The following is a 27,469-nucleotide window of genomic DNA, read 5'->3' on the forward strand; positions in this document are numbered from 1 at the left end:
TTGTCTTCAACTTACTCTATAAACTATGGTCCCCTGTTGTCTAACATCGCTAACACCCTCTCCAGCTGGAAGTTACTACCCATATCCTTACTTGGGCGTGTGGCAGCACTCCAAAGAGTCATATTTCCCAGACTATTTTACCTCCTTCAGATGCTCCCATTCCTAATGAGTAAAAGTGATCTTCAAAAGCTGAGGAAGATAATGATATATTTTATATGGAGTGGCAAGTGGCCTAGAATTGCCTTCTCTAAAATCGGGTGCCGGACGGGGTCCTGCCAGTCGGGATCCCGACAGTCATTAACCCGATGTCGGGATCCCGACTGTTAAAACACAGACGCCCGGGTTCCCGACGGCCGTCGGCTATTTTCCCTCGTGGGGGTCCACGACCCCCATAGAGGGAGAATAGAATAGGTGGCTCGCATAGCGAGCCACCGCGCCCGCAAGGGGCTTTGTTGCGCTGGCCACGCTGTCTGAGACCAGGCAGTAGGGATCCCGATGTCGAGATAATGACTGTCGGGATCACGACTGTCGGTGATTCATATTACACCCCTAAAATCTCAGCCCCAAAAAGCTGTGGAGGAATAGGGGTACCAGATTTCGAATCCTATAATATCATCACTCTGCTAAGATGCGCCTCTGATTGGATCAACGGCACTGATTACTTCACTTACAACACTTTAGACACAGTGCTCCTAATGCCTTTTTCTCCTAGTGCACTATTAGACTCCAAAGCGGCTGATATACCCTCACATATGCTGAATAATCTACTTTTCCACAATATTTTTTTATGCTTGGCAAAAGACCAATAAGAAATTGAAAAGGATTACCCTGAAAATTCCTCTCTGGGGCAACCCAAATCTCCTCCCCCCCCCCTCCTTCTCTACGACAACATTTCAAGAATGGAGAGATGAAGGCCTATCTGACACATCCAAATTATTTGATCCTGGGGGCACTCTTAAAACATTTTCACAGCTTTGTGGGGAGTACTCGATTCCACATAATCAATTCTACATGTATCTTCAACTTTGTCACTATTTGGACTCACTAAAAAAGTCCTGGAATAGTTCAACTATGATGAGACAAACTGACCCCCTACAACATTTACTGTCTCAAAACAGTAATACCACTTTCAGATTGAAACTATTATTACCTTTTACTATTAAATGGAGGTTGCGATACCCGCTGTTCTCGCAGTGGAAGACAGACATCCCGGATATTCCATCCCCAGATAGCAAACATTATGTTAACCCCCTTAAGGTGCTGAGTTCCTCGTGCCTTCAGGAAGTCCATATTAAGACCATCCAAAGAGCATACATCTCCCCGGCTTGCCTCTCGCATTTTGTACCTTCAGTCACAGGTGAATGCATAAAGTGCCACGTTTCCGTGGCCTCATTCTATCATTGTATGTGGGAATGTTGGAAAATCAGACGTTTCTGGAACAAGATTGGGTACTTGTTTCCTAGCACGGCGCCACCGATCTTGATTGTGAGCATCGCGTCGGAAAAAATTGCGCCAACCAAATCGCATGCGATGCTATCGACGCAATTTTGCATTAATTTTAATGTGAAATGACCCAAAACACCCCATTGTAATAGAAACCCCCTCTGATGTTTGAAATGGCCCCCAATTTTAACGCCACCCCGCTATAGACGCCAACCCGAAGCGTGGCGAGCCCGCGAGGGGCGGCAGTACGCGTCCTCCGACCTTTTCATACCTCTACTATCCACGTCGGCGTGGAGTTGAGAATAGAAAGTGTGTCGAGTGCAGCGAGGCGAGCGGATACCTTCATAGGTATCGCGGGCTTCACAAGTATCCGCGTCCCCTCGCGGGGCTCGCTGCGCTCGCCACGCTTCGGGCTCAGTGGCTCGCTGCGCTCGCCACACTTTCTATTCTCAACTCCACGCCGACGTGGATAGTAGGGGTATGAAAAGGTCGTAGGACACGTTCCACCACCCCTCTCGCCAATTTTAGCAACTGGGAAAACAATATTCCCATCTAATTCCTTGGTTAACTATATTTGTCACAGTTGCAAAGAAGGCTATCCTGAAACACTGGGTATCGAAATCCTCACCCTCTATATCAGAGATACACGGAAAAATGGTACTATACTTTGATAGAAAGTCAGCCACTACTCCAAACATGGAAACCGGTATACATAAATTTTACAAACTATGGGATGACTTTTTTGAGACTTTAGATCATACAACCAAACAACATATTTTTAGTATCTTTGACAAAACAGAATGGGCGCTCCATAGGCAAATCTTAAACACAACGACATTTCCACCACATTGAAGAGTTATAAGATTTATTGAGATGTTTAAGATGCAACTAAGAAACATTTTGTGAACGACATCAATATCCTCCTCCCTCCCTTCCCTACTTTCCCTATCCTCATGTGTCTCCCCTCTGTCTACTTGTTATGTTTCATTCATATTTTACTAAATAACCTATATTGGATATGTCTTTTGCAGAAGGTATAGTGGTAAGAGCTGCCCTACTGTAGGTACGCAAATATCCACTCTCCTAGTTAATTTATATCGAAACACAATGGGTTTTCTGTCTCCTTATTTAAAGGAAGGTTTTATTATATGGTTATAATAATTTCTGGAATGACAAATATATTTTTATGACGTTATGTACCTTCGATATGTGTACCTTGTTGCAGGGCAATCGTGTGAGCCCTATATTCATCTGAAACTTCAAAATCTTATTCAATGCCTTGTAACATTTGACGTTATAGGTTTATTGTACTATGTTCACTGAAAAACGTTCAAATAAACAAACCAAAAAAAAAAGTAGGCAAGTATGCCCTGAAAGTGGGAAGAGGACATTTGGACTCAATTTGGATATGGAAAAAAGTCTGGGGTGGTTCAATACTTTTGGAACTGAATTCACTCATGCCTAGAATAAACTGTTTACGAAACTGTCAAAATTACAGAACAACATAACAATAACATCATATATATGACCTCTGACGAAGTCCTAGTGACGAAACACGTTGGGGCGTGGCCTGGCCACGGAGAAAGACTGAGAGTGTAACCGCTCCAACCTGATCACTGCGTGAAGCAGATCGTGTATGATGTAAAACACCAGCGGTTGTGCTAAAATGCGGTACGTGATATTTTATCCAGTTCATTCCTGGAAGGATTTTTAAACAATAAACCTTTTATAAGATGATGCTGTGCACTATGGAGCACTTCTTTGTTTTGTTGTTTTAGTGTGTGTATATATATATATATATATATATATATATATATATATATATATATATATATATATATAGTCCAAATAGATAATGGCACTCGCTATAAATGCAATCCTGGTCCTGTTGCCATCCGCAATTAGGAGCACTCGGTCCCCACAAATAGACAATGTCCGGTGGCACTCAGGAACTTGAAAGAAGGACACAGCCACAGGCGCTATTAAGCGTTCCTGAGTGCCGCCGGACATTGTCTAATATTTCATAAATAAAGACACAAAACAAAAGTGGTCTTTGGTCTTAAAAAAAATAATATATATATATATATATATATATATATATATATATATATATATATATATATATATATATATATAGCAAATTTCCAAATAAATGAACCACTCTCAAAACGTGATAACTGTATTCAAATCATCAAAAGTGGATAAAACGTCAGCATAAACTTGTCAACAGTTTCGGAGCATTGCGCCCCTTCCTCAGGACAACTGACAGTGCAAAACTCAAAATAAGCAGTGGAGAAATAAAAAATAAAAAAAACCTGTCAAAGCTCGCCAACAGCATTAATTACACCACAATGTGTAATGGACAATATGGTGTGCATAATCTAGGCGCAGTTGCAATCCAGTGCATGGATTTTTATGGTATATATTTATATTTCTTATACTTGAAATTTGAAATAAACAAAATAAAACACTATGCTTTTTTTGTGTGTTGGGGGGAGCCAAAACATATTTTTGCACCTGGGCCCACAACTTGAACATGGCAGGAATAGACAAGTCAGGACTCGGCCCTGTAATTGAATAGGGCAAATCTGACCTAATTGAATACCCCATATGTACTATTTACTTATTGTCATTACTTCTGTGCATGCAATGTGGGTGTACTTATAGTACAAGTGAGACATTGTACTTGTTTTGTTAACAAAGAGCAGCCAAACAAATGCATTGCCACATGAAGGTCACCACTAGTTAATTTTTCACAAGGTTGTCCTTTGTACAACTGGATAAATCTCAGACACCAATTTATCTGTTTCTATCGCTTCATGCCTGAGAAGCAGGTAAGCATATACTGTATGTAACAGTATTTTGGTGGTGTGCAAATTAGCATATGTCTAGTTTACACTATTTTCTACTAGTGTGCCAGGAGTTGAACAATGTACAACTGTTCTATCGATATATGTCATTATACCGTTCAATACTCAGCAATAAACCAAAGGTTATACAAGCAGATGCTCACAGCATAGACACAATCCACAGAGGACTGTTAAATAGCTGCAAGCATTTCTTAGAAATCCAGCAAAGTTTGCTGTTCAAGGCAGTAGTGTCATATTTTAGCCTGTAACCTATTACAGTGTGCTAAAAATACACATATATAATGTGTAAAAATGAATACTCTATTCCCCAATAAAATTGTAGGTCTAAAAGCATAGTTGCCTTCCCTCCTGTATTCTGCAGGAGACTCCCTGAAATAGCAGCAATCTCCCTCTCTCCCTCATTAGTCTAGAATTATCCCTCATTTTACCTAGTCCACATTACACTGTTATATTTTTGGGGAAAAAAGGAATGAGAGACAGATACATTTACAATTGCTAATCAGCAGCATTTCCCAGCACTTTAGCAAGTATAGTAGCTCTTACTAACTGCTTTGGGGCTCATCTACATTTGAATATAAGTAATTTTAGAAAATTCCTCTCAGATATAGCAGTACACACCCATACATTCTTGGTGCCACGTTCACAAATCTCTTTTCACAGTCTCTCCATAGATGGAACCATTGGCGGATTCAGGGGGGAGGGGGGGCACGTGCCCCCCTGTATTTTGTAGCTGAGGACCAGGGCTTTTCAACAAGCCCAACCCCATGTCTCTAGCCCCCCGGGAACCGGAGATATAGCCTGGCAAAGCTGTAACGTTTTTCCCCATAGGATAATATGGGACCCGTTAATTCCGACCCCCACCCGGTTCCGATGGCTGCCAATTTCCCCCCTGGCATCACAGAAGCTTGTGGTTGCACTCATACAATTCCAAATATTGGTCCTTCAATATGATACCAGGCTGGTCTATATCGGTTAATCGGTTCCAGAGATAATGCGGGTAAACTGATTTTTTATTTTTAAATGTAATTTCATGGTTGTTCCTGTTGAGATAACTGGTTAAAGGGGGGGAGGGGTGGTTGTCTCTCCCCCTCACACCAGAAAGTGCAAGGACTAGGCTGGTGTAAAAGGGGCCAACCTGGGAATGCATTTTCTGGTGTGAAACAGGTATTATTTCAAATAGCCGGGACCTGCAGTGCTCTGAATACAGCCAGGCTCTGCCACTGTCAGTGGCTATCACTTCTGCCTGGCGGCGGCTGTACCCCCGTTTACCACGAGCATTTATCCCCGCAATGAGCATATAATCCCGCATGGCAACGAGCATGGAACATCTGGCAATGAGCATGGAACCCTTGGTAATGAGCATGCAGATAAGCAGCATTTATGTAGCATAATTTTTAATAGGCATTATGGTATTTGGCATAATACATAATGGACATAATGGTGTGTAACTTAACGTATAATGGATATTATGGTGTAAATGTTTAATGCGCGCCTTTGCTGGACAATGTCCCTGTTTATGAAGCGTATTGTGAATTTTGGCTCAATCCATGTGACATTATGTGAATTTTGGCTCAATCCATGTGGCATTATGGGAATTTTGGCTCAATCCGTGTGGCAACATGTGAATTTTGAAACAATCCATGTGGCATTATGTGAATTTTGGCTCAATCCGTGTGGCATTATGTGAATTTTGGCTCAATCCGTGTGGCATTATGTGAATTTTGGCTCAATCTGTGTGGCATTATGTGAATTTTTACACAATCCATGTGGCATTATGTGAATTTTTTCTCAATCCATTTGGCATTATGTGAATTTTGGCTCAATCCGTTTGTTATTATGTGAGTTTTTGCTCAATCCGTGTGGCATTATGTGAATTTTGACACAATCCATTTGGCTTCATGTGTAAGGGGCAAGAATAATGGGGTCTAGTATTTTGTTGCATATTGTCTAGAAGTTCTATATGGTGTGGTACACTACACTCAAGGACACGCCCCCTGTTCAGTGGCCACACCCCCTTTTCCGGAGCGCGCCTTCGGCGCGTGCACAACTACATCCTTCACTTTTGTCGCCATGGTGGGCCTGCATACTTTAAATGCCAGGGCCTAATTTTAATCCCATTCCCACCCTCTCTCTGCCGCTCTCTTAGCATGTACACTGGCACCACTAACACCGCCCCTCCCCCACCCAAACCCTCTTTTATCGTGGTGCCCCCCCCTGTCATTTTATCCTGGATCCGCCCGTGATTGCCTTTAAACCTGGGTGGTTAGAGGTTCTACAGCGGTCCCTACTATAGCTGCATGAACTATTAACTGACATTTTTCTGATCCTCCCAGAGGTCACTGGGGTTCATTCAGCCCCTAATGAGATCCTGTCTAAGAAGTTTTTAGTCAGCGAGTCCTCGGCCCAGGAAAAGCATAGTAATCTATGGCCGAAGCTTTCACTGGAGGAGCGTCAGCGGCGTAGAAAATTAAATCTGTTCTTATACTGTGGAGATTCAGGCCAATATCTCCAGGCTTGTGAATTGCGCAACCCTGGTGGTGGCGAAAGGTTTTTTCCTATGGCCAAGTCGAGTCAGGTTGTAAGATTTATGCCTGTCTCCACTATGGCAAAGGAACTTGCCGCTGAATCATTCATTGAAAGCACTCTGATTTATGATGGGGGTCCGAGGACTAAGAAGCCCCATTTTAGGTTCAGGAATCAACCGAGGATGTTCTCATCACATATGGTAATTTCTGATAAGGATGCATTCGATCCTGAAATTCCATAAGGAGTATTCAATGTATTTCAACCTAAATCAGAGTTGCAAACCCCAAAGGGGAAATGCCAGGTGATTGGCTCAGGTAGGATGTCTAGTAGCATCGCCTCCGATGTTGAGGGTCCCAGAGTTGCCTCCGATGTTGAGGGTCCCAGAGTTGCCTCCGATGTTGAGGGTCCCGGATTGCCTCCGATGTTGGGGGTTCCGGATTGGTACCCAATGTCCCGGTCCCAGTAAGAGGCCCCATTGCCGGGGGGGCCCGCTGGGAGGCTCCTTTGCCAGGGGCCCGCAGGGAGGCTCCATTGCCGGGGGCCCGCCGAGCGAGTTTGATGCTGGGGCCCGCTGGGCAATTGGAATGCTCGGGGCCCGCCAAGTGAGGCCACAGTTTGGAACCCCAAGCGGGGGCCCACAGTCTCAGTTTGTAGCCCCAAGTGGGGCCCACAGTCTCAGTTTGTAGCCGAAAAGTGGGGGCCCACAGTCTCAGTTTGTAGCCCCAAGTGGGTGCTCAAAGGCCACTGCCTCTGCTGAGGTTCCGAAAGGCCACTGCCTCTGCCGAGGTCCCGACAGGCCGCTGCCGAGGTCCCGACAGGCCACTGTCTCAGAAAGGGTCCCGGAGACTGTTGCTCCAGGATGGGTCTCGGAGTTCTTAGCCCTACAGGAGATTTTGAAGGCCATAACCCTAAGGGGTTCCTAAAAGTCACTGCCTCAAGTGAGGTCACTGGTGCTATTGCCCCAGTTAAGCACTTAGGCCAGTCAGTGCCAAACACCCAGCCCATAGCTATTGCAGCTGGATGTGCTCAACTGTCTTCTCCCTACAGGAACTCTCCTAAAGTTTCAATTCCTAGGGGAATGGAACCAATATATGGTCTATTCTCTGATTCTGAAGCAGATGAGATTCCTAGAATATAATTCGTATGAGCACTGCCACCAATAGCTATAACTAAGTATTAGCAGAGAATAGTGGCAAACCTAATAGCAACTATTTGTGTATTACTGACATGTTCACTGGTCCTTTAAAATACTGTATTACGTGCGGCAGATAATAGGGACCCTTCACGGCGGATCTGTGAACTAGCGGTCCAGCGGACACAGATCAGCTTAGTAGCATCAAAATAAAGATTCTTTTGAATATATCCCATACAGCCACACACAGACCATGCAGACCAACACAGGCTGTGTACAGTGATTTGACACTTTTTCAAAGGACATCCATGACTATTGCAGACTGCATACACTGTTGTATACATTTTTCTGCAGACTGTAGAAATTACTACAAAGATCCCTCATCACACCTTTAGCAGAAATTACTGCATTTGTATGCCAACCACGGTCACTCGGTGTGAATCACACCTATTAATGTCATTACACGCCACAGTAGCAATATATAGCTAATTCAATGCTCACAGTCTGTTCTATCACGGCTCCACGGTAGTTTAACCATTTTTAAACACCTTTTCTATTCTTTGTACACCTAACTGTCATTCTATATTTTAGTTGTTTGATTGTGACACCTCCCACACATTCTGTGGGTGGGTATCACATTTTTTATATTTTCCTATGGGATATAATAAAAGTTAATTTTTATTGTAAATATTACATTTAGTGGAACCCTGAATAACCGTTAGAGTGTGCACCCACGAAGTCTCTTTCTTTTTTCTTCCTTGTCTTTGATTGTTGTACATGCAACTAGAGACGGGTAGCACCATCCTCAATATTCTAAGAGGAATACAGATTTATTATTAACAACACTTGAACAGTAATAAGTGGGATCTGTGCGGATCTACATAAAACTTCTATGAGATTCCTAATGTGTCTGGGCATTTAAGTAGGAAAGGGAAGAATCATCTGGCTGCTAGATCTATATTTTTTGAAGATTATTTTGAACCAGAGATCTCTTCCTTTGCTGGTGTCTCCAGGGGAAAAAAGTATAAAAGAGGCACTGACGATTGCCTTTTACCTGCTTGTAAATTTATTTTGGTCTGGTCTTGTGTCCATTGGCCACCTTCGGGGGGGGGGGCACTGTTACAAGCTGCAGTCGCAGCTTGTTTCTGTTTTTTCATGTTTTTGTTGCTAATACCCGCATACCAGGCTTTTGGATGTATTCATGTTGTAGAAAACATGGTATTGGGGTCCCTTGACCCCTCTTCAAGGGGTACTGCTACAATCCGCCTCCAGTGAATGTGCAGTTTATATATTCTGTTTGTAGCTTTGTATGTTTTCCCTGGATCTGTACTCCGGGTTTTGTGGATCCAGCTCCCTGGGTTTCATGCATACCCTGCTTCTTGGGTGTGGCTGCATGCAAGGTTATTTAGTTAGGTTCCCAGCATGCAGACCCTGCCAGTTATAGTTCTTTTTAAGCCTAGTCCTAGCTGCTTGTCAGCTTGCAGAGTTCCTAGTTCTCAGTACAGTTTGGCTTGTCTAGGCTCCTGCTCCAGAGCGGTCAAAGTCCTTTATCCAGTGTCCCATGCCCAGCTCTGCTTATGCTACAGTGTCCGTGTTCCTGGTCCCAATCAGCAGACCTGTCTACCTGCGCTGCAGCCTCCTAAGATCTGTCTGCTGTAATACCATTCCAGATAAGTCAGTGGGCTTCTCCCTGCAGCTGCTTCTTTTATTATTATTTTGTATAGTACCATCTCTGCATTGTTGCAGAAGCTCACACTGGGGGTCTTGTTGCCCTCTAGAGACCATTCCTTCTTTTCGCAGTATTTTGTATTTGTTATTTACCACCTTAGTGCATTGTTGCACCCGCATTTTGTAGACTCTGGGAGTACCCCATCCTGTGTGTCTCTTTAGTCAGCTTTCCTCTTGCACTCTCCTCGCCTTGGAGGACACGTTGTCTCGCGTAAGGCCTGGCCCATATCGGGGTTGGAGCTGGCATAACCAGCTTCTCCGAACACGGTTGTTATAGGTGAAGACTAGCACCGCACGTGTCCATCAACCACGAGGAGAGGCAACAGAGTTAGGAGTCAGGTTTGGTGATACCTTCCACAGCCTAACAGTGATGCTCCAGATACTTAACTAGCTCAAAAGAAGGCCAGTTTTATAGCTTCTCTAAGGAGCCAACCTGTCTTTAGCTGTGCTCAAATAATTGCACAAGGGTTTCTATTCATCCATTAGTCTTTTTTTTTTTTTTTTTGCAAACACAATGTACCATTAGGACACCAGAGTGATGGTTGCTGAAAATGGGCCTCTATACACCTTACCTCCCAACATGACCCTCTCCAGAAGGGACAGAATGCTCTATTCCTGGACTTCCCTTTTAATCACAGTTGCCTACCCTCCTGCATTCTGCAGGAGACTCCCTGAATTAGCAGCAATCTCCCTCTCTCCCACATTAGTCTAGCAATCTCCCTCATTTCACCTAGCCCACATTACACTGTTACATTTTTGGGGAAAAAAGGAATGAGAGATAGATACATTTACATTGAATCATCAGCACCATTTCCCATCACTTTACCAAGTATAGTAGCTCTTACTAACTGCTTTGGGGCTCATCTACATTTGGATATAAGTAATTTAAAATTACACACCCATGCTTCTAGGTGCCACGTTCTCAATCTTTTTCCACAATTTCTCTATATATGGAAGTAGCCACACCCTTTGGGTGGAGCATGGCATGCCCCCTCAATGGGGCGCTGTGCAAAATTCTGCTACCAACCATAATCTCCATGAAACTACTTTTCAAAAGTAGGCAAGTATGATTTTAATTTAAGATTACCATCACCTGTGGCGAAACGTCTTTGCCATTACCTGTTTGAAACAGGTTAAATAACAATCATACTTTTAGAAGGAAGTCCAGAAACAGAGCTTTGTGTCCCTCCTGGAATGGGTCATGATGGGAGGTATGATACACCTGCTGTATGTAAACAATCCTTTAAAAAGATGTTTGCAGCAAATATAGTCAATTACCACATTAACAAAGTATAGAATGTATTTCTGATTAATTTAATGTTATCTTCATTGAAAAAAACCCAGTGCTTTTCTTTAAAAAATAAGGACATTTGTAAGTAACACCAAACTTTTGAATGGTAGTGTACTGTATATACTGATTTGGAAATTTGGAATAAGCTAGTCTACCATTGTGTTACTGACAGCATTCTCACTCTGTGAGAGTTCTGAGTCAACAGTAACCATAGGGTGTGATGGAATACCATATTTGTATTGCGCAAGTCCATGATTGTAATTTCATTGCTTTTTTTTTTTAGTTTGAGAGGTAGAAATTCCGTAGATTTGTGAAATTTTAGATCATTTTAGACCGTAAGGTTATAAGGTGTCTTTAGTGTTTATTGTAGCACCGGTCATCTTTCAAAACCCATGCAGTTCCTCTTCCCTGCCTGGGGTGTCACTGTCTGCTTCTAGCACAGTGTGGTCTGTATATCAGCACTGATATGCAAACCAGACCTGTGCTAGAAACACCACAGCAGACAGTGACACCCCAGGCAGGGAACAGGAACTGCATGGGGTTTCAAAGCTAGCTAGAATGAACACTAGTCTTAAGATGAAGCGTTGTTTTTGTTTTTTAAATAGAAGATGCTTATCTTTCTAGAGAGATGCAGTGTAACATAATGTGTTCTGCACAAGGCAAAATGACCCCGAAACCAGACCGGACAGATGAGCCGCACGGTGTTTGTGTACATCGTGCGGCTCCGCCTCCCGAATGCCGCTATTGGCCGCCTTGCGGCCTAGCGGCTCCTGATTGGCCGCTAGGCCGCAAGGCGGCCAATAGCGGCATTCGGGAGGCTGAGCCGCACGATGTACACAAACACTGTGCGGCTCATCTGTCCGGTCTGGTTTCGCGTGTCGGTTTGTTTTTTTGCAAAGACCCTTACCTGGACTACGTCGCCCTGGGACAGGTGAGTATGGTTTCCTTCCACAGCTTCCTCCATGGATTTCGTCGGACTCCGGACGCCGATGCCATCGCCGACAGCGACGTCGACATGGAGCAGAACGCCAACACAGGACCAGGACATCAGGACCAGGGCTACCTACGGGAAGAAGATAGGTAAGTATCAGTATGTAAGGGCTTTGTATGTATTAAAGTTTTATTTTAAGTGTGTGTCAGTGTGTTTTATTTTACTATTTTTAATACTGTGGAACTACAAGACCCAGCGGGCCCTTTAATGCCCCTCAGGCTGGGACTTGTGGTTCTCCAAGTCCCAGCTTGCGGGGGAGGCTTGCTGGAACTCATAGTGCCCCAGTATTAGACAATAGATTATTCTATTTTTTACACCACTATCAGCTCGATGCCCAGGGGCATCGAGGACAGCACCAGGCTTCAGCCTGGTCAGGTAAGTCCTGGAGGGGGGGGACCCCTTCATTGGGGGGGTCCCCACTCCCCCAGGGCCCCTGGCCAGGCTGACTGGTCGGTAGGGTTAATGTTTTGGCCGCGGGACCTTATATCATAAGTGTCCCCCGGCTGTGGCATTACCCTGCTGGCTGGTTTGGCCTGGGGCTGGTTCTTAAAATACGGGGGACCCCTAGTCATTTTGTCCCCCGTATTTTGGGAACCAGCCCCGGACCTGGAGCCAGGGGCTGGTTGTTAAAAATCGGGGAACCCCTATTTGACGGGTTCCCTGATTTTTTAATTACCGGCCACGGCTCCGTCAGCCTGGTGCTGTTACAGCTGTGGGGGGGACCCCACGCTGTTTTTTTTTTTATATTTATTTTTTTTTTCTATTTTTTTTACACTGAAGCCTGCACGGATCTGACTGATCCGTGCAGGCTTAAAGCAAATACGACAGGGAAAGCAAGGTGTATTTTCCTGTCTTATTTGCTTGGGTGTTTTACACCACTTAGCAGCCGTATTATCAGTACGGCTGCTTAGTAAATCAGGAACCACCATTCTTTTGAATGGTGATTTCTGTCGTATTCTATCGATGGTGTAGACATTCGTATTTGTAAATACAAATACGAATGTTCCATCTTTAGGAATACGAATTGTTGTATTTTCGGGATTGTAAATCCCGAAAATACAAATGTGTAAAAAATAGGTGTATTTCTGCCTACGAATTCACCTATTTTTTACGAATCCATTTTGGTTAATTTTCCCCTGTGTAACTAGCAATATGGGAGGACAGAGAAGAGTGTCATGCGCTGGTGCACCTCAAGAAATAGAACTAATAAAACATAATCTTTGATGAATTCATATTAAAAATAGCTGCGAAATAAAACCACACATACATACATACATACATATAACAACAACATGACGTTTTTAAAAAGGAAACACACCTAGGCCCTTATTCTGATCGGTGCGGATATTCCCGCATTCTTACGGAGCGGTCCGCACGCCACGGTGTTCTGCCGCGTGCGGCCATCGTCCGTAGAAACGCCCACGGGTCCTCCGCATTCGGACGAACTCACTCTTTAAGAACAGGGCGTGTTTACGGACGACATACAAACCATGCGTGTGCGGGAGAAACACTCAGATTCTGCACGGTATTACAGAGTATTACAGATTATGCTCGGGAATACCGCATCCGAACGGGAGCCAAGCGGTGCTACCGCCCGTAAGCGGAGTATTTACGCCAAACAACCCACTATTATGTATCTTCTGCAATACATCACATGACCCACTTATTCAATTACCTATCCTCATAAAAAACTTCTTATTTGGAATTGGAATCAATTAGATGCCAATATATCCTTACAAGCATGCCTAACACATGCATTGCACACATTAACCCTTACAGCAATTGAAGTGCAATGGTTTCTATTAGACCCTGTGTAAAAGATTATAAACAATCTACACATATACTGTTTAATGTGCAAAGAAAACCAACAACTGTGAACTTGCATAAAACATTTATTATAAACCAAAATTAACATGTCAATCACAAAATATAAAATTATAAATTATATCAGGAGATCGCGAAGGTCCTGCAGATCTGCTAGTAAGAGCCTCAAATGGTGCTCCGCCCGCAGGAGGGCCCCAATAACTCCCTCATCTGCCGGTGTGGTGTCATCTGTGGGCATGTCAAAGGGGCAAAAATTAGTCATGATATTCATGCATACATTTCACATACTGCTACATAAATTGCACAAATGCTAGGTGACATGTGTATATATATATATCTATGTAGAGAGATAGAGACACACATAGATAAATAGATATGACACATACATATCTACATACATACACACTTATTTACTACATACTGTGTTTTTGTCCCTCTACCCTTTACTCTGCAGAAGACATAACAGTCATAGTGTTTCTTCTCAGTCACAACCCACCCATGACTAACCAATGACAAGCATGTCATGGCCTCCGTCAATAAGAACTTGTCACAATCTCCTCAGTCTAAGTTCAGTGATGGTTCGTGGCATGGGAGTTATGCAAATGTCAGGAATGCACAGTACACATCCTCCAAATCATAATTCTGTCTAAACCAACCTACAATTCTGTGACGGCAAAAAAACAATCTGAACTACAGGGGGTGTTTAGGTAGAGGAGGCTCCTGGGACACTGGCAACTTGTGACTCCATTCCAAGGTAGGCCGGCCCATACTCCATTTATAGCATACATCCTATAGTTTAGAAATAACATTCACCAACAATATAGATTCCACTATTTGATGGGTCATAATCAACGCTTGCAGCAGGTGAATTTAATCCACAAATGATCCACTCATCCCTTTACTCCAGGATCCTGTTTAACTACAACGGTTATGTGGCAGTCAAAATGGAGCTCCAAGCCATCCCACAAACCTGTGTAATTCAGAGGTGTCCTGGATGAAAGGGATGCCTTGGACACCCCATCTAACCCGTACCTGTATCTGTAGCTACCCACTTTGGGGTCTGTATTAATAGTATTGTAACAACATTTATCATCACCAGTGCTACATAACAAATACCAGTACAACTACTTCATGAATGATGCATTATGTAAACATACCGATCAGATGTGACTCCGGGGCCTGACATGCCTCCTCCCCCTCGGAATCGGACACCTCTGGGGCAACCGTGGCCTCCTCAGCCCCCTCCTCCGCCAGCTCCTCCGCCACCATCACCTCGTCCACCTCCTCCGCCACAACCAACTCCTCCACCACCACCACCTCCTCCTCCACCTCCTCCTCCACCACCACCACCTCCTCCTCCACCTCCTCCTCCGCCACCAACACCTCCTCCTCTGCCACCAACTCCTCTTCCACCTCCTCCACCACCACCTCCTCAGGCACCTCCTCCTCCTCCACCACCTCCTCCACCATCTCCTCCACCATCTCCTCCACTTGCTCCTCCAACATTTCCTCCTCCTCCTCCACTTGCTCCTCCTCCACCCTTGCCGCCACCTCCTCCTCAGGCTCTTGCCCCTCCTCCTCGGCCAGGGCTGCCTCGGCCTCTTCACGTGGCTGTCGGGCTCGGGCTCGTGCTGTGTGGTAGAAAAAAAAAATCATGGTCAATGTCGGGTCATTGGGGCACATGTATTAATCCATAACAAGACATACATGGAAGGGTGATAATGATGGCAAACGATGCTGGAAAGTAGCTCCTTACTGTTAATGGACTCCAAAATGTGACATTTAAAATATTATGTGATTGTTAGTAATTTGTTCAAACATTACAACCCTGGCATTTATCAATGTGTAACACATATTAGATCTGGCACATTGTATGCATCAGAATCATCAATGCTATGTCATTACATATAAAAGCCACATGACTGCATGTTAACCAGGAAGAAGCACACATAACAGTCTATGGACTTTTAAACCCATGGACACCCACTTATCATGAGACACATTTTATTGTTTCTATATGCTATGTTGTAAGTGCGAAATTTCATAGCTAAAATACTCACAAGCAGCTATTTCGCCCCTAATTTGCTGTAACAGCTGGGGCTGGCGCCTGCGGAGGTCCGACCAGCGCCTCTCGAGCTGCCCGATGCTCCTCCGCACCCGAGTGCGGGCGTAAATCCTGCGCCCTGCCGCAGCATAGGCCCGGCGTTTATGCCGGTTGCTGATAAAGGGCCCAGCACGGCCCAGCCTTGTCTCCATGACGGAGACAAGAACCCTCAGCTCCGCAGGAGAAAACGGGTCTGCCCTTCGTGTCTCCGCCATGTTAACAATGGCATCAATCAACCAATCAGGTGGTGGCATTGGTTTATCACAGTTATTTGTGTTAATAACTTTATTGTTCATCTTTACATGAGCAGCGTCTCTGCGCCAACACAAATGGTGACAAATTCGCATGCCTTCAAAACAGTAGTGCTGATGTATGGCAATGAACAAATCTGATATATATAAAACACAGTGTGTATGCACTTAGCAAATCCAATGACGCCTCGCTCCGCCAAGCAACGCGTGCTATAGCTTAGCAACGCATAGCTGTACTTAGCATTACTTACTCTATGCATCTATGTGTATGCGTACATTTATGTTTAAAAGACACATACACATACTTGCAGGTATCCTGAGTCCAGCATTATACACCAGCGCTGGCTGCCTGGCTGCCTGCCTGGGTGCCTGCCTGCCTGCCTGCCTGCCTGCTCCTTGAAATGTTTAAACATGTTAATAAATTCAAATATCATATATATATATATATATATATATATATATATATATATCTGCAAACAAATCATACATCAACACAGGAAAAAATCCCCAACACATTAGAGAATAAATCAATGTACTCACCAGTCATCAGGGATAGTATCAACTACAATAATGAAGATATAACAAACACATAAGATCCCTTGTAGAAGGTATAATAATGAGCACCTATATTGTACTTCCCCCAAAACTAAGCACATATGATAAATATCTACTATTTCTTTGCCATTAGGAGGGCAGGCTGGATAATTGTCGTTTTGTAACACTGACAACTACCACACTGTACTTATTTGAAGGGGTGATTTTTACAAGAATTGGTGTGTTCTGGTCAACTAGATAAAATGTACCTGAAGTATCTTTGCGCCACAGAGTCCCGCAGCTGGTATCCCCTCCGGCATTCAGGGGCGCGGGATGGGCGCATGGGCGGATCTTGCGGCTCAGATGGTACCTCCCACTCATCAAAGGGTATCTCACGCCGCACAGCAATGTTGTGGAAAAATATACACAGGCCCACGATCCTCGACACCATTTGAGGCGCATACTGTAAGTCACCACCAGTGCGGTGGAGCACTCTAAATCGACCCTTTAAAAGGCCAATTGAGCGCTCCACCACTTGCCTGGTGGCAACATGCGCCCCATTGAATGCCTCCTGTGGGCCCGGTGCTGGGTAGCTGTACGGCGTAAGTAGCCAGGGCGTACATGGGTAACCGGAGTCACCCAGAACCCACGCATCACGGCCTTCCAGCTCTTGTAGTCTTTGCCATATCCCGGTTTGTCGGATGACATGAGAGTCATGGGCACTTCCGGGAAACTTCGAGTTGAAGGCGAGAATCTCCATGGATGGGCCACATACCACCATCATGTTCAGTGAGTGGAACAATTTGCGGTTCCTATATATCTTCTCACTTCGAGATGGAGGCACAAATGGTACATGGGTGCCATCCACAGCCCCTATCACATTAGGGAAGCCAGCAATTTGATGGAAGGCCTGCTGGCTTCTGCGCAGGGTCTCGGTGGCAAATGTCATGGCCATGAAGTGCCCCTTGCGCCTGAACATGGCCGACGTCACACGCCTCAGGATTCGGCAGAAGGCCGGCTGAGATATTCCAGCAAGTACTGCCACTACTTGTTGGAATGATCCTGAGGCGCAGAAATGCAACACCGCCAGCAGCTGTGTGTGAGGCGGAATTGCTGTCGTGATCCCGTGTAGAGGTTCCAGATCGCTCTCAATTAACGTGAGCAGATCCAGAATTACATGTGGCGGTAACCGGTACCTAGTAAGTACCTCATCATCGGGCATAGCAAACAGAGTCACCCGTGTGCGATAGATTCTAGCACGTCCTGGCCTCCTTGGGCGACGAGTGGGGAGAGCCGCAAGTGCCCTTAGCCTCCTTTCCATGTAGCGCATCATTGCTTCAGCAACCTATAAAGAAATGAACATAAATACTGATGCACCTATGCACATAATGGCCATATCCCACTACAAATAGATTTGTAGGCTTCAATACGTACAATAGATGGCCGCCCCGTGAAATCCCGAACATCCATTTGACCCTATAATGATGTAACAATAATATGAACTCAATACACACCGTCCTAAACACACAGATAAAGGTGTCAGCATTTTTTGCCGACATCATGTACTATGAGACATTTCATCTATTGCTGGGACATGTTGTCCTGCAATAGATGAACCCACACAGGTTTAAGACCTGTGAGTGAAATAGTGAACATGTGACATGTTGCAATAATGCTACAAGCACTTTGCTGGCCCAACAATCTGTAGTCAGTGAGGCAATGGTGCATACATTCATACACTTACATTGTTAATGGATAGCATATCTACATGGACCATGGAAGAGCTTAACTTAGACCCTGACAAGTCCAGATCTGCTGACAAATGATTCTAGCAGCAACTCACTATTTATAGGCCTCTCACATGTGTGGTCTATAACAGTAGTGATGAGTATTGCATGATTTGTGGCCTGGATTTTCTAAGGGATTGGGCTACTTTTAGCTTGCAATCAAACTCCACAATACCACAGTAGTCATGAACCAAATGTCATGTCATGCTAGCAAATAGCATGTGTATTGTGCAATAGTCACAGGTGTATCAGAAGATTCTATGCAATGTTAGAATTGGTGACCAGTATTTCATGTCGAAGTTTCGCCAGGTTTTACACAATGGAATTTCCGCCACCGTATGCGGCGCGAAAAAACAGCGACGTACGCACACGCACGGAACGCAGCTGCCGCTGATGTCCGCCAAACAGGATACACAAACAGTATATAAAGGTGTATTAGAAGGTGACAATGTTGTTGCTAACATGTCTGGATCACAACCAGAGGTGGACCCAGACCTGCAGCAACTATTTGACCAGATGGACTCCAGCACCACCTATGTGCCACTGCACATGCAGGCAGTGGGTAATGAGGAGGCTGCTGGCCCTTCTACAGCAGGGGAACCTGCACCTGACCATTCTACAGCAGGGCAACCTACACCCGGCCCTTCTGCAGCAGGGCAACCTGCAGCTGGCTCATATGCACCATCAGCAGAATCGTTTGGAACACAACCGGGGACTTCACAAGGTAGTACCATGGCCAGCACTTCAAGTGCAGCGACACGTGCCAGGGGGCGTGGCCATGGACGTGGCAAGGGGACAGCGAGGGCAACAGAGGAACCAACTACAAGAAATAAGGCATATGAAGCACAGGAGCTTGCCATCCTGGTTCCCCGAGCACGTGATTGGATTGAGTGTCCATCGGAGAAGCTGACACACACACGCAGATGGAAGATTTGGGAACAGATAACGGCAGAGATTAATGAAGTTGCGCCACAAGTTCGTGAGACGGACCATGTGAAGAAGAGGCAAGTTGTTTTGTGATACATGTGCCCAGTAATAGGCAAGTAATGATTGAATTCATGCTTAGATGGATTTTGCAAATGGCCTGTGAAGTTGTTACGATACACAGACATTATTGCCATGTTATTTAGTTGAGAGTTAGAGTACGGTGATTGTGAATGTGTATTGTAACGGTTGAGATCATAGTTGCATGTAATGTTATCTTTTGGACATTAACCACATGTCATAATATGTAGCACAGAGCAATGGCTGCAACAGCTAACATCTGGAGTGACAGGTATTAATATGTCAACTTACATTGCAGGTGGCAGGACTTCAAAACCAACCTGAAGAGGAAGATGACCAAGCGGTGGCAACACAGCCAGACATCTGGGGCCGGGCCCATGCCATCAGGGCTAGAGCTCACCCCCCTGGAGTTGATGGCCGAGTGCTGTATATCAGTTGAGGAGGTCAGGGGGGTGAGCACGATGGATAGCGAGGCCCCAGCTGAAGTGTTTGCGTCTTTTCTGGAAGGTAAATATTGGTCATGCCATAAACTTGTGCAAGTAATTATCTTAGAATGTGTCCTAATTGTGTTTATCATTTTCCACAGACACCCCACCGCTTGGTGACGACTCTGCTCAGGAGGTGGAGGAGTCCGTGCCACCTGGCCCCAGTGGTAGGCCTGTGCAGCAGCAGCCATCGGCCCAAGCCGATTTTGCCACCTTGGCCAACATGCTTGGGGACATCAACCAGCAGGGAGAGTTGGCATCAGAACGGATGCGTAGGACCGAGGAGATCATGGCGAGCTTGGTCAGCACCCAGCAGGCCATCGCTGCGAGCATGCAGGCCATGGCTGCAAGTGCTCAGGTGCTGGCCGAGCAAGCCACCCGCCAAAATGATCTCCTCCTCCACCATAATGAGCTTATGGTGGAGCTGGTTACCAGCAACAGGGTCCTAATGTCATCCGTTTCTGGTGCATTACCACCGGCAACACTCCCTGCTGGCAGGAGGGGTAGACCAGCCAACCCCTCTACATCATCTGCTCCACCTGCCCCAGCATCTGTCCGTGGCCGAAGAGCTGCTGCACAGGCCAAGGAGCCTACCAAGGCCAAACGTGGTCGCAAATGAACTTGTGGCTGCATTAATCTCCACCGTTATGTGTTCCCAAATCTTCCATTGTGCTGTGTGTGTCAGCTTCTTGTGTCCAATCACGTGCTGAGGGTAACCAGATGAGCCCTTGCTTCATATGTCCTTTTTGGTTCCCCTGTTGCCCTCTTTTGCCTGCCATTACTGTCAGCTGTACTTGAAGTGATGTTGCTAAGTCCCCGGTTGTGTTCCAAATGATTCTGCTGATGGTGCATATGAGCCAGCTGCAGGTTGGCCTGCTGCAGAAGGGCCAGGTGTAGGTTGCCCTGCTGTAGAATGGTCAGGTGCAGGTTGGCCTGCTGTCGAAGGGCCAGCAGCCTCCTCATTTCCCACTGGCTGCATGTGCAGTGGCACATAGGAGGTGCTGGAGTCCATCTGTGTGCAATTATATTTGTTTTGTATTCTTATTTATTTTTGTACATTCCTGCCATGTTGTTTTTGTTTGGGATTTTTTATTTTTTGGTCATTGCATCACAGTGGCATTGACTGTGACATGTATAGAAATAAATTTGTTTACTTTACCAAAAATGTGTGGTTTCATGAGTACATGTCGAATACACATGTGTATTGCTAGTATTAATATTCAGTCATGTCCATTGTTAGCAGTTTTAAAGTGTGTGACAAGTACAGCATATGTGGGGGATTAGTACGGTTTCCTTGAAGCAGCAATGGTTTCAATTAAAGCACTGACAAGCGTCCTATTAGTGAGTAATGAGTAAAGGAGTCGATTCTATTGGGTTCAGGTGTTAATGCTTGTAGTCATTAGGCGTACGTTCGCCTACCGCATGAACGAGTGGTGTCCGCAAAGCAATAGTACACTTGTGGACACCGCACATTTCTTCCCTTTTTGATCGCGTGCATTCGGAGTGGTATCCGAATGTACGCCCCCCAACATAAGTGTACTCCCCCGTGTCCGCCCATGTTTCCGCCCCGTTTTGCCCACTTTGAAACTACGCCCATGTGTCATTCCGCATGACACCCATAATACGCCCATATTTCCCGACTGATTGCGGGGAACAGTTTGGGACGGGATTTGGCCGAACTGGTACGGAGTCAAGGCCTGGCACATGCGCGTTGCGTTCTCCACGCATGCGCAGACGCCGTAAAGACGCCATCCGAAAGTATGCGGTAAAGTACGCGTCAATCAGAATAAGGGCCCTAGTGAGACCAACTATAAGTCCCTATTGTCGGTATTAAATTGATACAGCACTACACATTGGATACTCAGTGGGATTGTACCAATCCTCCAATTTGCAGGAATTTATCCCTGTTAGTACCGCTAACGAAATATTCACAATTTAAAGTGTAGATACAACTGTAGTGTGATAAAGTGGAGCATAAATTGCCAGAGGGCTTTCACCCGTAGCAGCAGGCTGCACCGAGAAGCGGGTGTGATTCCCGTCTCAGTGCACCCGCTTGTTATGGGAGCTGCTGGCTGCTCCGTCTGCGTACCGTGCAAGCTCAGTGACGAGGTGTGCAGAGTGCTACTGCCTCGTTGGCTTGGTATGCAGAGAGAGTGAGGACGTGAACCTGGCGCCAGGTGACACATAACTCAGTCTGGATCTCCGTGTCCTACGGGACCCGTGTTAGCGCTGCCAAATACAATTCAAAAATACATTTGTATGTGGGGAGGGGATAGTGGGGTATTAAACACACTAGGGGGAGTATTCAATGCCATGGCGAGCGCATGGCTGCGAATCCTGTTTTTGATTCGCAGTGCGCTCGCCATGATTTTTCACTCCCCTTCAATTCGCTGCCAGACGCCAGCCCACACTATTCTATGCGTCAGGGGCTCGCTGCCCCTGACGGCGAATAGTGTGAAGAGTGACGAATCCCCCTGCGCAGATGCTCCATGCCTGTCTGGAGTCTGCAGGGGGATGGGAGGGACTGGTGTCGCGGCGGGGGGGGGGCGCGCTGATGCAGGCGGGAGCCTCCGCACAGCCTGGGGACAGGTCCAGCAGCAGCAGAGCCTCCGGCTCAAGCAGTCTCAGCGCTGACATCACCTTGCTGTGGCTGCCGGAGTCAGAGGTCTGCTACTGCTGGAGCCATCCCTGTCAGCTTGTCCCCCGCATATCTCTCCCCCCTCCCGTCCCCTCACCTCCCTCCCTTCACCTCACCCCCAGCAGAAGGGCTTGCAGGGTGCTGCTGGGGTCGGAGCCGCTGCACTCACTGGTCCTGATCATCGGGATCAGTGTGCAGTGAATATATGAATATTAATGAGCGGCTCCGGCTCCCGGCCCCCTGCTGGCGAATGTGTAAAAAAAAAAAATATATATTGTTTAAAAAAATATATATATATATTAAAAATATATTCATGTGCTGCAAGTATATGAATAAAAATAGCATGCCCCTTCATAGGAAAAATATTCTGATTTTTTAACACCAAAAAAAAAATTAAACACGCTTTAATTTAAAAGATCACATTACAGTTCACCTAAAAAAGATGACGAATGCTAAAATCATGGCGAAAATCAATGGAGAAAGCAGTTCTCCATTTGAGCATTGAATACACTGTCGGCGAATTCCACTAAAAACCCCATTGAAAATCACAGGCGAATTGTGGAGAATAATTTACGGCGAATCGGCAGACATTCGCTGTTCATTTGTGGCGAATTGCCTCCATTGAATAGGGAGAATTGTTTTTTCTAACAGAAAATTCGCACACAGCTTCCTTAGGACCACCCGATGGGCATCCGTAAGCTCATTAAGTACCCAACACTTCATACATATTCATGAGATGCAAATCAGAGGGGAAGGGGTGTGTTCCACTCATGTCATTGTGTCAAGTGCGTGCAACCTCTTACAATTGGTGATGTAGTTTCATTATGTGAGTTGCGACGATATGAAATGATTGCACCCTTGGTTCAATGTTTATATAATAAAACTCGTTTTCACACGCATCTCGTGCTCAAATAAGTTATAGATTTATCCTGTCCCTGTCGACAATTTTAGAGACATATTTCCAATATGCATCATTATTATTATTGCTGGATCTGTTTCAAAAAGTGGTTGTTACATTTCTACTAAACACTGTTAATCTTATCATATACATTGTTTCGATAGTAATCTTGTAATTACATGGGTTTCTCCATATGAGAGTAATGAATGAATAAGAAAGATGGAAAAAGACATCATTTAAATAAGATAAAATAAAGAAAGAAGGGGGGTTTGTTTATCGCCACACTCGGCCTTGAGATTGGCGTGAAGTATTCCCAAATACAGTGCAGATTAAGGAGTAGGTGGCCAGTGTCTAATCGCAAAATCTAGATTTCCTGCCAATCCCTACAATTTCCTCTGCTTACATCGTCTGCAGTAGAATGATATAGAAGGATTAATTTAAAGTGCCTCTACCTTTATGCATTGTATTATGCTCGTGCTATGTTGGTGACTGCCCACCATTGATGATTATAGTTCCGTATTGAGATATGTTGTGAACATAGTGTACTGGTGTGTGGAGCGAATTTGTAATCCAATGTCCTGTGATTAGGTGTAGATGTGTGCTGGTGATGCTAAGAGGTGAGTATTCCATTACAGTATGTGATTTGAATGAGGAAATTAACAGTGAAAAAACGAGTGTGATATCAAGAAAAAACTAAGTGTAAACCCGTGATGTAGGTCCTCAGACAGATGAAGGTGTGTTGTGATAGTGTGATGAAGTAAGAGATATATAAAAAAGAAATATAAAAAATGTATGAAAAAATGTGATAAAAGTGCGTCAGTCAGTCATCGCTGAGCAGAGATGTGCATATATGTAATACGATTTCATGAGATGAGTATGCATAATCTTGCATCTATGGCAAGATGTCAGATAATTTCTAAGTATTATCTATGGCTGGTCCCTTGGACTGAGAGCTTAACAGGCTAGAAGGTTATAATATAGATAGAAATGTACTCTAAAGCCAATGTTTTTCCAGGTGGTATTTATTAGTATACTGTGAAGATTTGTAAAATGTTTAAAGCAGTATACATTGTCAATTCAGGTTGGCAGACATTTGAAAAGAAAACTGTCTGATGTTGAGCATGATGATTGTTGTAATCTGGTATATAAGACCAGACACGAAAAACCAGTGAGACTTTTATAGACTTTCTATAAGAAGACTGTATATATTTTCTTTGTTGAGACCTTTCGGGGGACATGCTTCCCATTAAAAATATTAGTCTCGTTTCCTTTTTGAGAAGTTCTTTGTCTAGGTCACCTCTACGTATTCCCATGATGACTTGGGTCATGCCATAGGCCTTCAGGCCATTGGGACTCCCATCGTGACATCTGAGAAAGTGTTTCGCTACCGGTGTTAAAGTCTTTCCTTGCTGTTGGTCTCTCCTGGCATTTTTAATGCTCAGGAGGTGTTTGGATAAGCGTCTCTTCGTTTTTCCGATTATAATGTTTCCCGCATGGGCATTCGAGGTTATAGATCACCCCTTGGGTGTCACATGTGATGTGCTGGTTGATTTTCCACACTTTCCCGTGTTTGTCAGTGTATGATTGTTGAGGTATCATGTATGTGCACATTCGACATGTGCCACATTTGAATGAGCCCTTTTTGTTGGTTATGGCCTTGGCTTTTTTCTCAAAGTGACTGTGTACTAGGTGATCTTTAAGGTTACTGCACCTTCTCCAGCTTATGTCTATCCGATTGCCCAGGTCTCTTCTAGGTCTTTGTCCGTCTTGAGAATATCCAGATGTCTATTGAGTGCACCCTGGATTTCTCGCCATTCCTGGCAAAAGGTGCCAATGAATCTGACTTTATCTTGGGAGTTTGTCTTCTTATGTTCTTTGGGGACAAGTAGTCTCTCTCTATCGTAGGTATGCACCTCCCTCCTAGCCTTACTTATGCACCTTTTACTGTAACCCCGGTACTTGTTTCCTAGCACGGCCACACCAATTTCCATCGGGGTGGTCGTGTTGGAAAAATTGCGTCGATCGCATCGCATGCGATTTGGTCGCATGCGATGCGATCGACGCGACCGACCCGATTTTTTTTTTTTATTGAATCAAATGTGAATAGGGTCCCTGGGACCCGATTTTACATTGGATTCAATGTAAAATATTCCCTAGACCCCCAAATTTAACCCCGTGAACCCCACCCCACGATAGACGCCAAACCGAAGCGTGGCGAGCACAGTGAGCCCGCGAGGGGCGGCGGTGCGTGTCCTCCGACCTTTTCATTCCCCTACTATCCACGTCGGCGTGGAGTTGAGAATATATAGTGTGGCGAGCCACCGAGCCCGAAGCGTGGCGAGGGTACGCGTATAACTTCACAGGTATACGCGTCCCCTCGCTCGCCACACTATATATTCTCAACTCCACGCAGACGTGGATAGTAGGGGAATGAAAAGGTCAGAGGACGCGCATCGCGGGCTCGCTGCGCTCGCCACGCTTTGGGTTGGCGTCTATCGTGGGGTGACGACGGGGCCATATATAATGTGAAATGGGTCATATTGGCCCATTTCACATTTTTCTATTTTTTTCCTATGTGAGATGGACTTAATCAAGTCCATCTCATCTTGTGCCATTATAATGGCACAAGACCGACGCGATGCTCCCGATTTCAATGTTAAAAAATATTTAAACATTGAAGCCTATGGCAAAATCGGGGGCATCGCGTCGGTTGCGTCGGGACCAATGTTAATGGTCCCGACCGATGCGATGCCCCCGATTTTTCCTTTGCCGGCAAAATGGACCTGATTTCAAAGGAAATCGGGTCCATCGCGGGGATCGTGTACCTTAACTTAAAGGTACACGATCCCAACGATTGTGGCCGTGCTAGGAAACAAGTACCGTAACCCCTATTTAGGAGTCTGAGGTCTAACTCATCTGCCCTTTTCTGGAGCAATTAAATTTTGTCCTGAGGTACTCCCCTTTTGGTAAACCCCTAAGGACTGGGGGAAAGTGGGCACTGTTATTGTGTAGCAATGGGTTGGTTGAATTACTCTTGCGGAATAAGTCAGTCACAATTGATCCATCGGTAGTGATGCTGATACACAGATCTAAGTACTCAACTTTTTTTGGGCTGGTGTTGTAGGTCAGTTTAAGGTTCAAATTATTCTTATTCAGTTTGTTAATGAAATCCATGAATAATTTGATGTCACCTTCCCACATGATGAGCAGGTCATCTATGTACCTTAGCCAAATCAATATATGTTCCGTGTACCTCTCATTGCTCTTTGTAAATACGTGCTCCCGTTCACACCATCCCAGGTACAGGTTCACATATGTGGGGGCACAAGTGCTCCCCATCGCGATCCCCTGCACCTGGAGGTAGAAGCGGTCCTCACAAAAAGTAATTCTTGAACAGGACAAAACGCAAAAGTTTAATGATAAAGGTGTTTACTGGTGTTTTGCGCTCCATGCTGAGAAAGTATTCAGCAGCCTGTATACCATTGTGAGGTAATATGCTGGTATACAGGCTCTCAACATCACACGTGATGATCCATGAGTCTGGGCTTAAAACAATGCCTTGGATCTTTTTTTTAGGACATCCATGGTGTCCCTTACATATGAGGGCAGGATGGTGACATACTCCCTTAGATAAAAGTCAACGAACTGGCTGGCTTTCTCAGTAAGACCCCCCATCCCGGACACAATTGGTCTCCCGGGTGGGTTCTTTTCGCATTTATGAATTTTGGGCAGAAGATACAGTGTTGGGATCCTTACTGATTTCACCTCCAGAAAGTCAAATTGTGACTTCGTTATCACCCCTTTTTTTTCTGGCCTCTTCCAATATTTATAGATACAGTTCAAGGAAATCATTGGTGGGGTTGAATGTCAGTAACTTGTAACAGGATGTGTCATCCAGTTGACGTTTTAATTCTTTCCTGTACAAGTCTATGTTCCACAAGACAATATTCCCCCCTTTGTGG

General features: G+C 45.1%; 1 protein-coding gene across 2 annotated transcripts in view; it reads left to right on the forward strand.

Annotated features, from left to right (window-relative positions):
• The first annotated feature begins 4,216 nt into the window (after window positions 1-4,216).
• LOC146026249 (flavin-containing monooxygenase 5-like) overlaps window positions 4,217-27,469 on the forward strand; it is a 58,113-nt gene continuing 34,860 nt past the window's right edge. The window contains exon 1 of one of the 2 annotated variants that reach the window (XM_083156737.1): window positions 4,217-4,277. In XM_083156737.1, the coding sequence (XP_083012863.1) occupies window positions 4,263-4,277 (15 nt within the window). In that variant the 5' untranslated portion in view covers window positions 4,217-4,262. Of the gene's footprint in view, window positions 4,278-5,001; window positions 5,311-27,469 lie in introns of those variants that run through there. The other variant, XM_083156738.1, reaches the window with a different exon arrangement.

The sequence above is a fragment of the Crinia signifera genome, chromosome 8 (genome assembly GCF_055691185.1).
Source record: "Crinia signifera chromosome 8, ASM5569118v1, whole genome shotgun sequence".
NCBI lineage: Eukaryota > Metazoa > Chordata > Amphibia > Anura > Myobatrachidae > Crinia > Crinia signifera.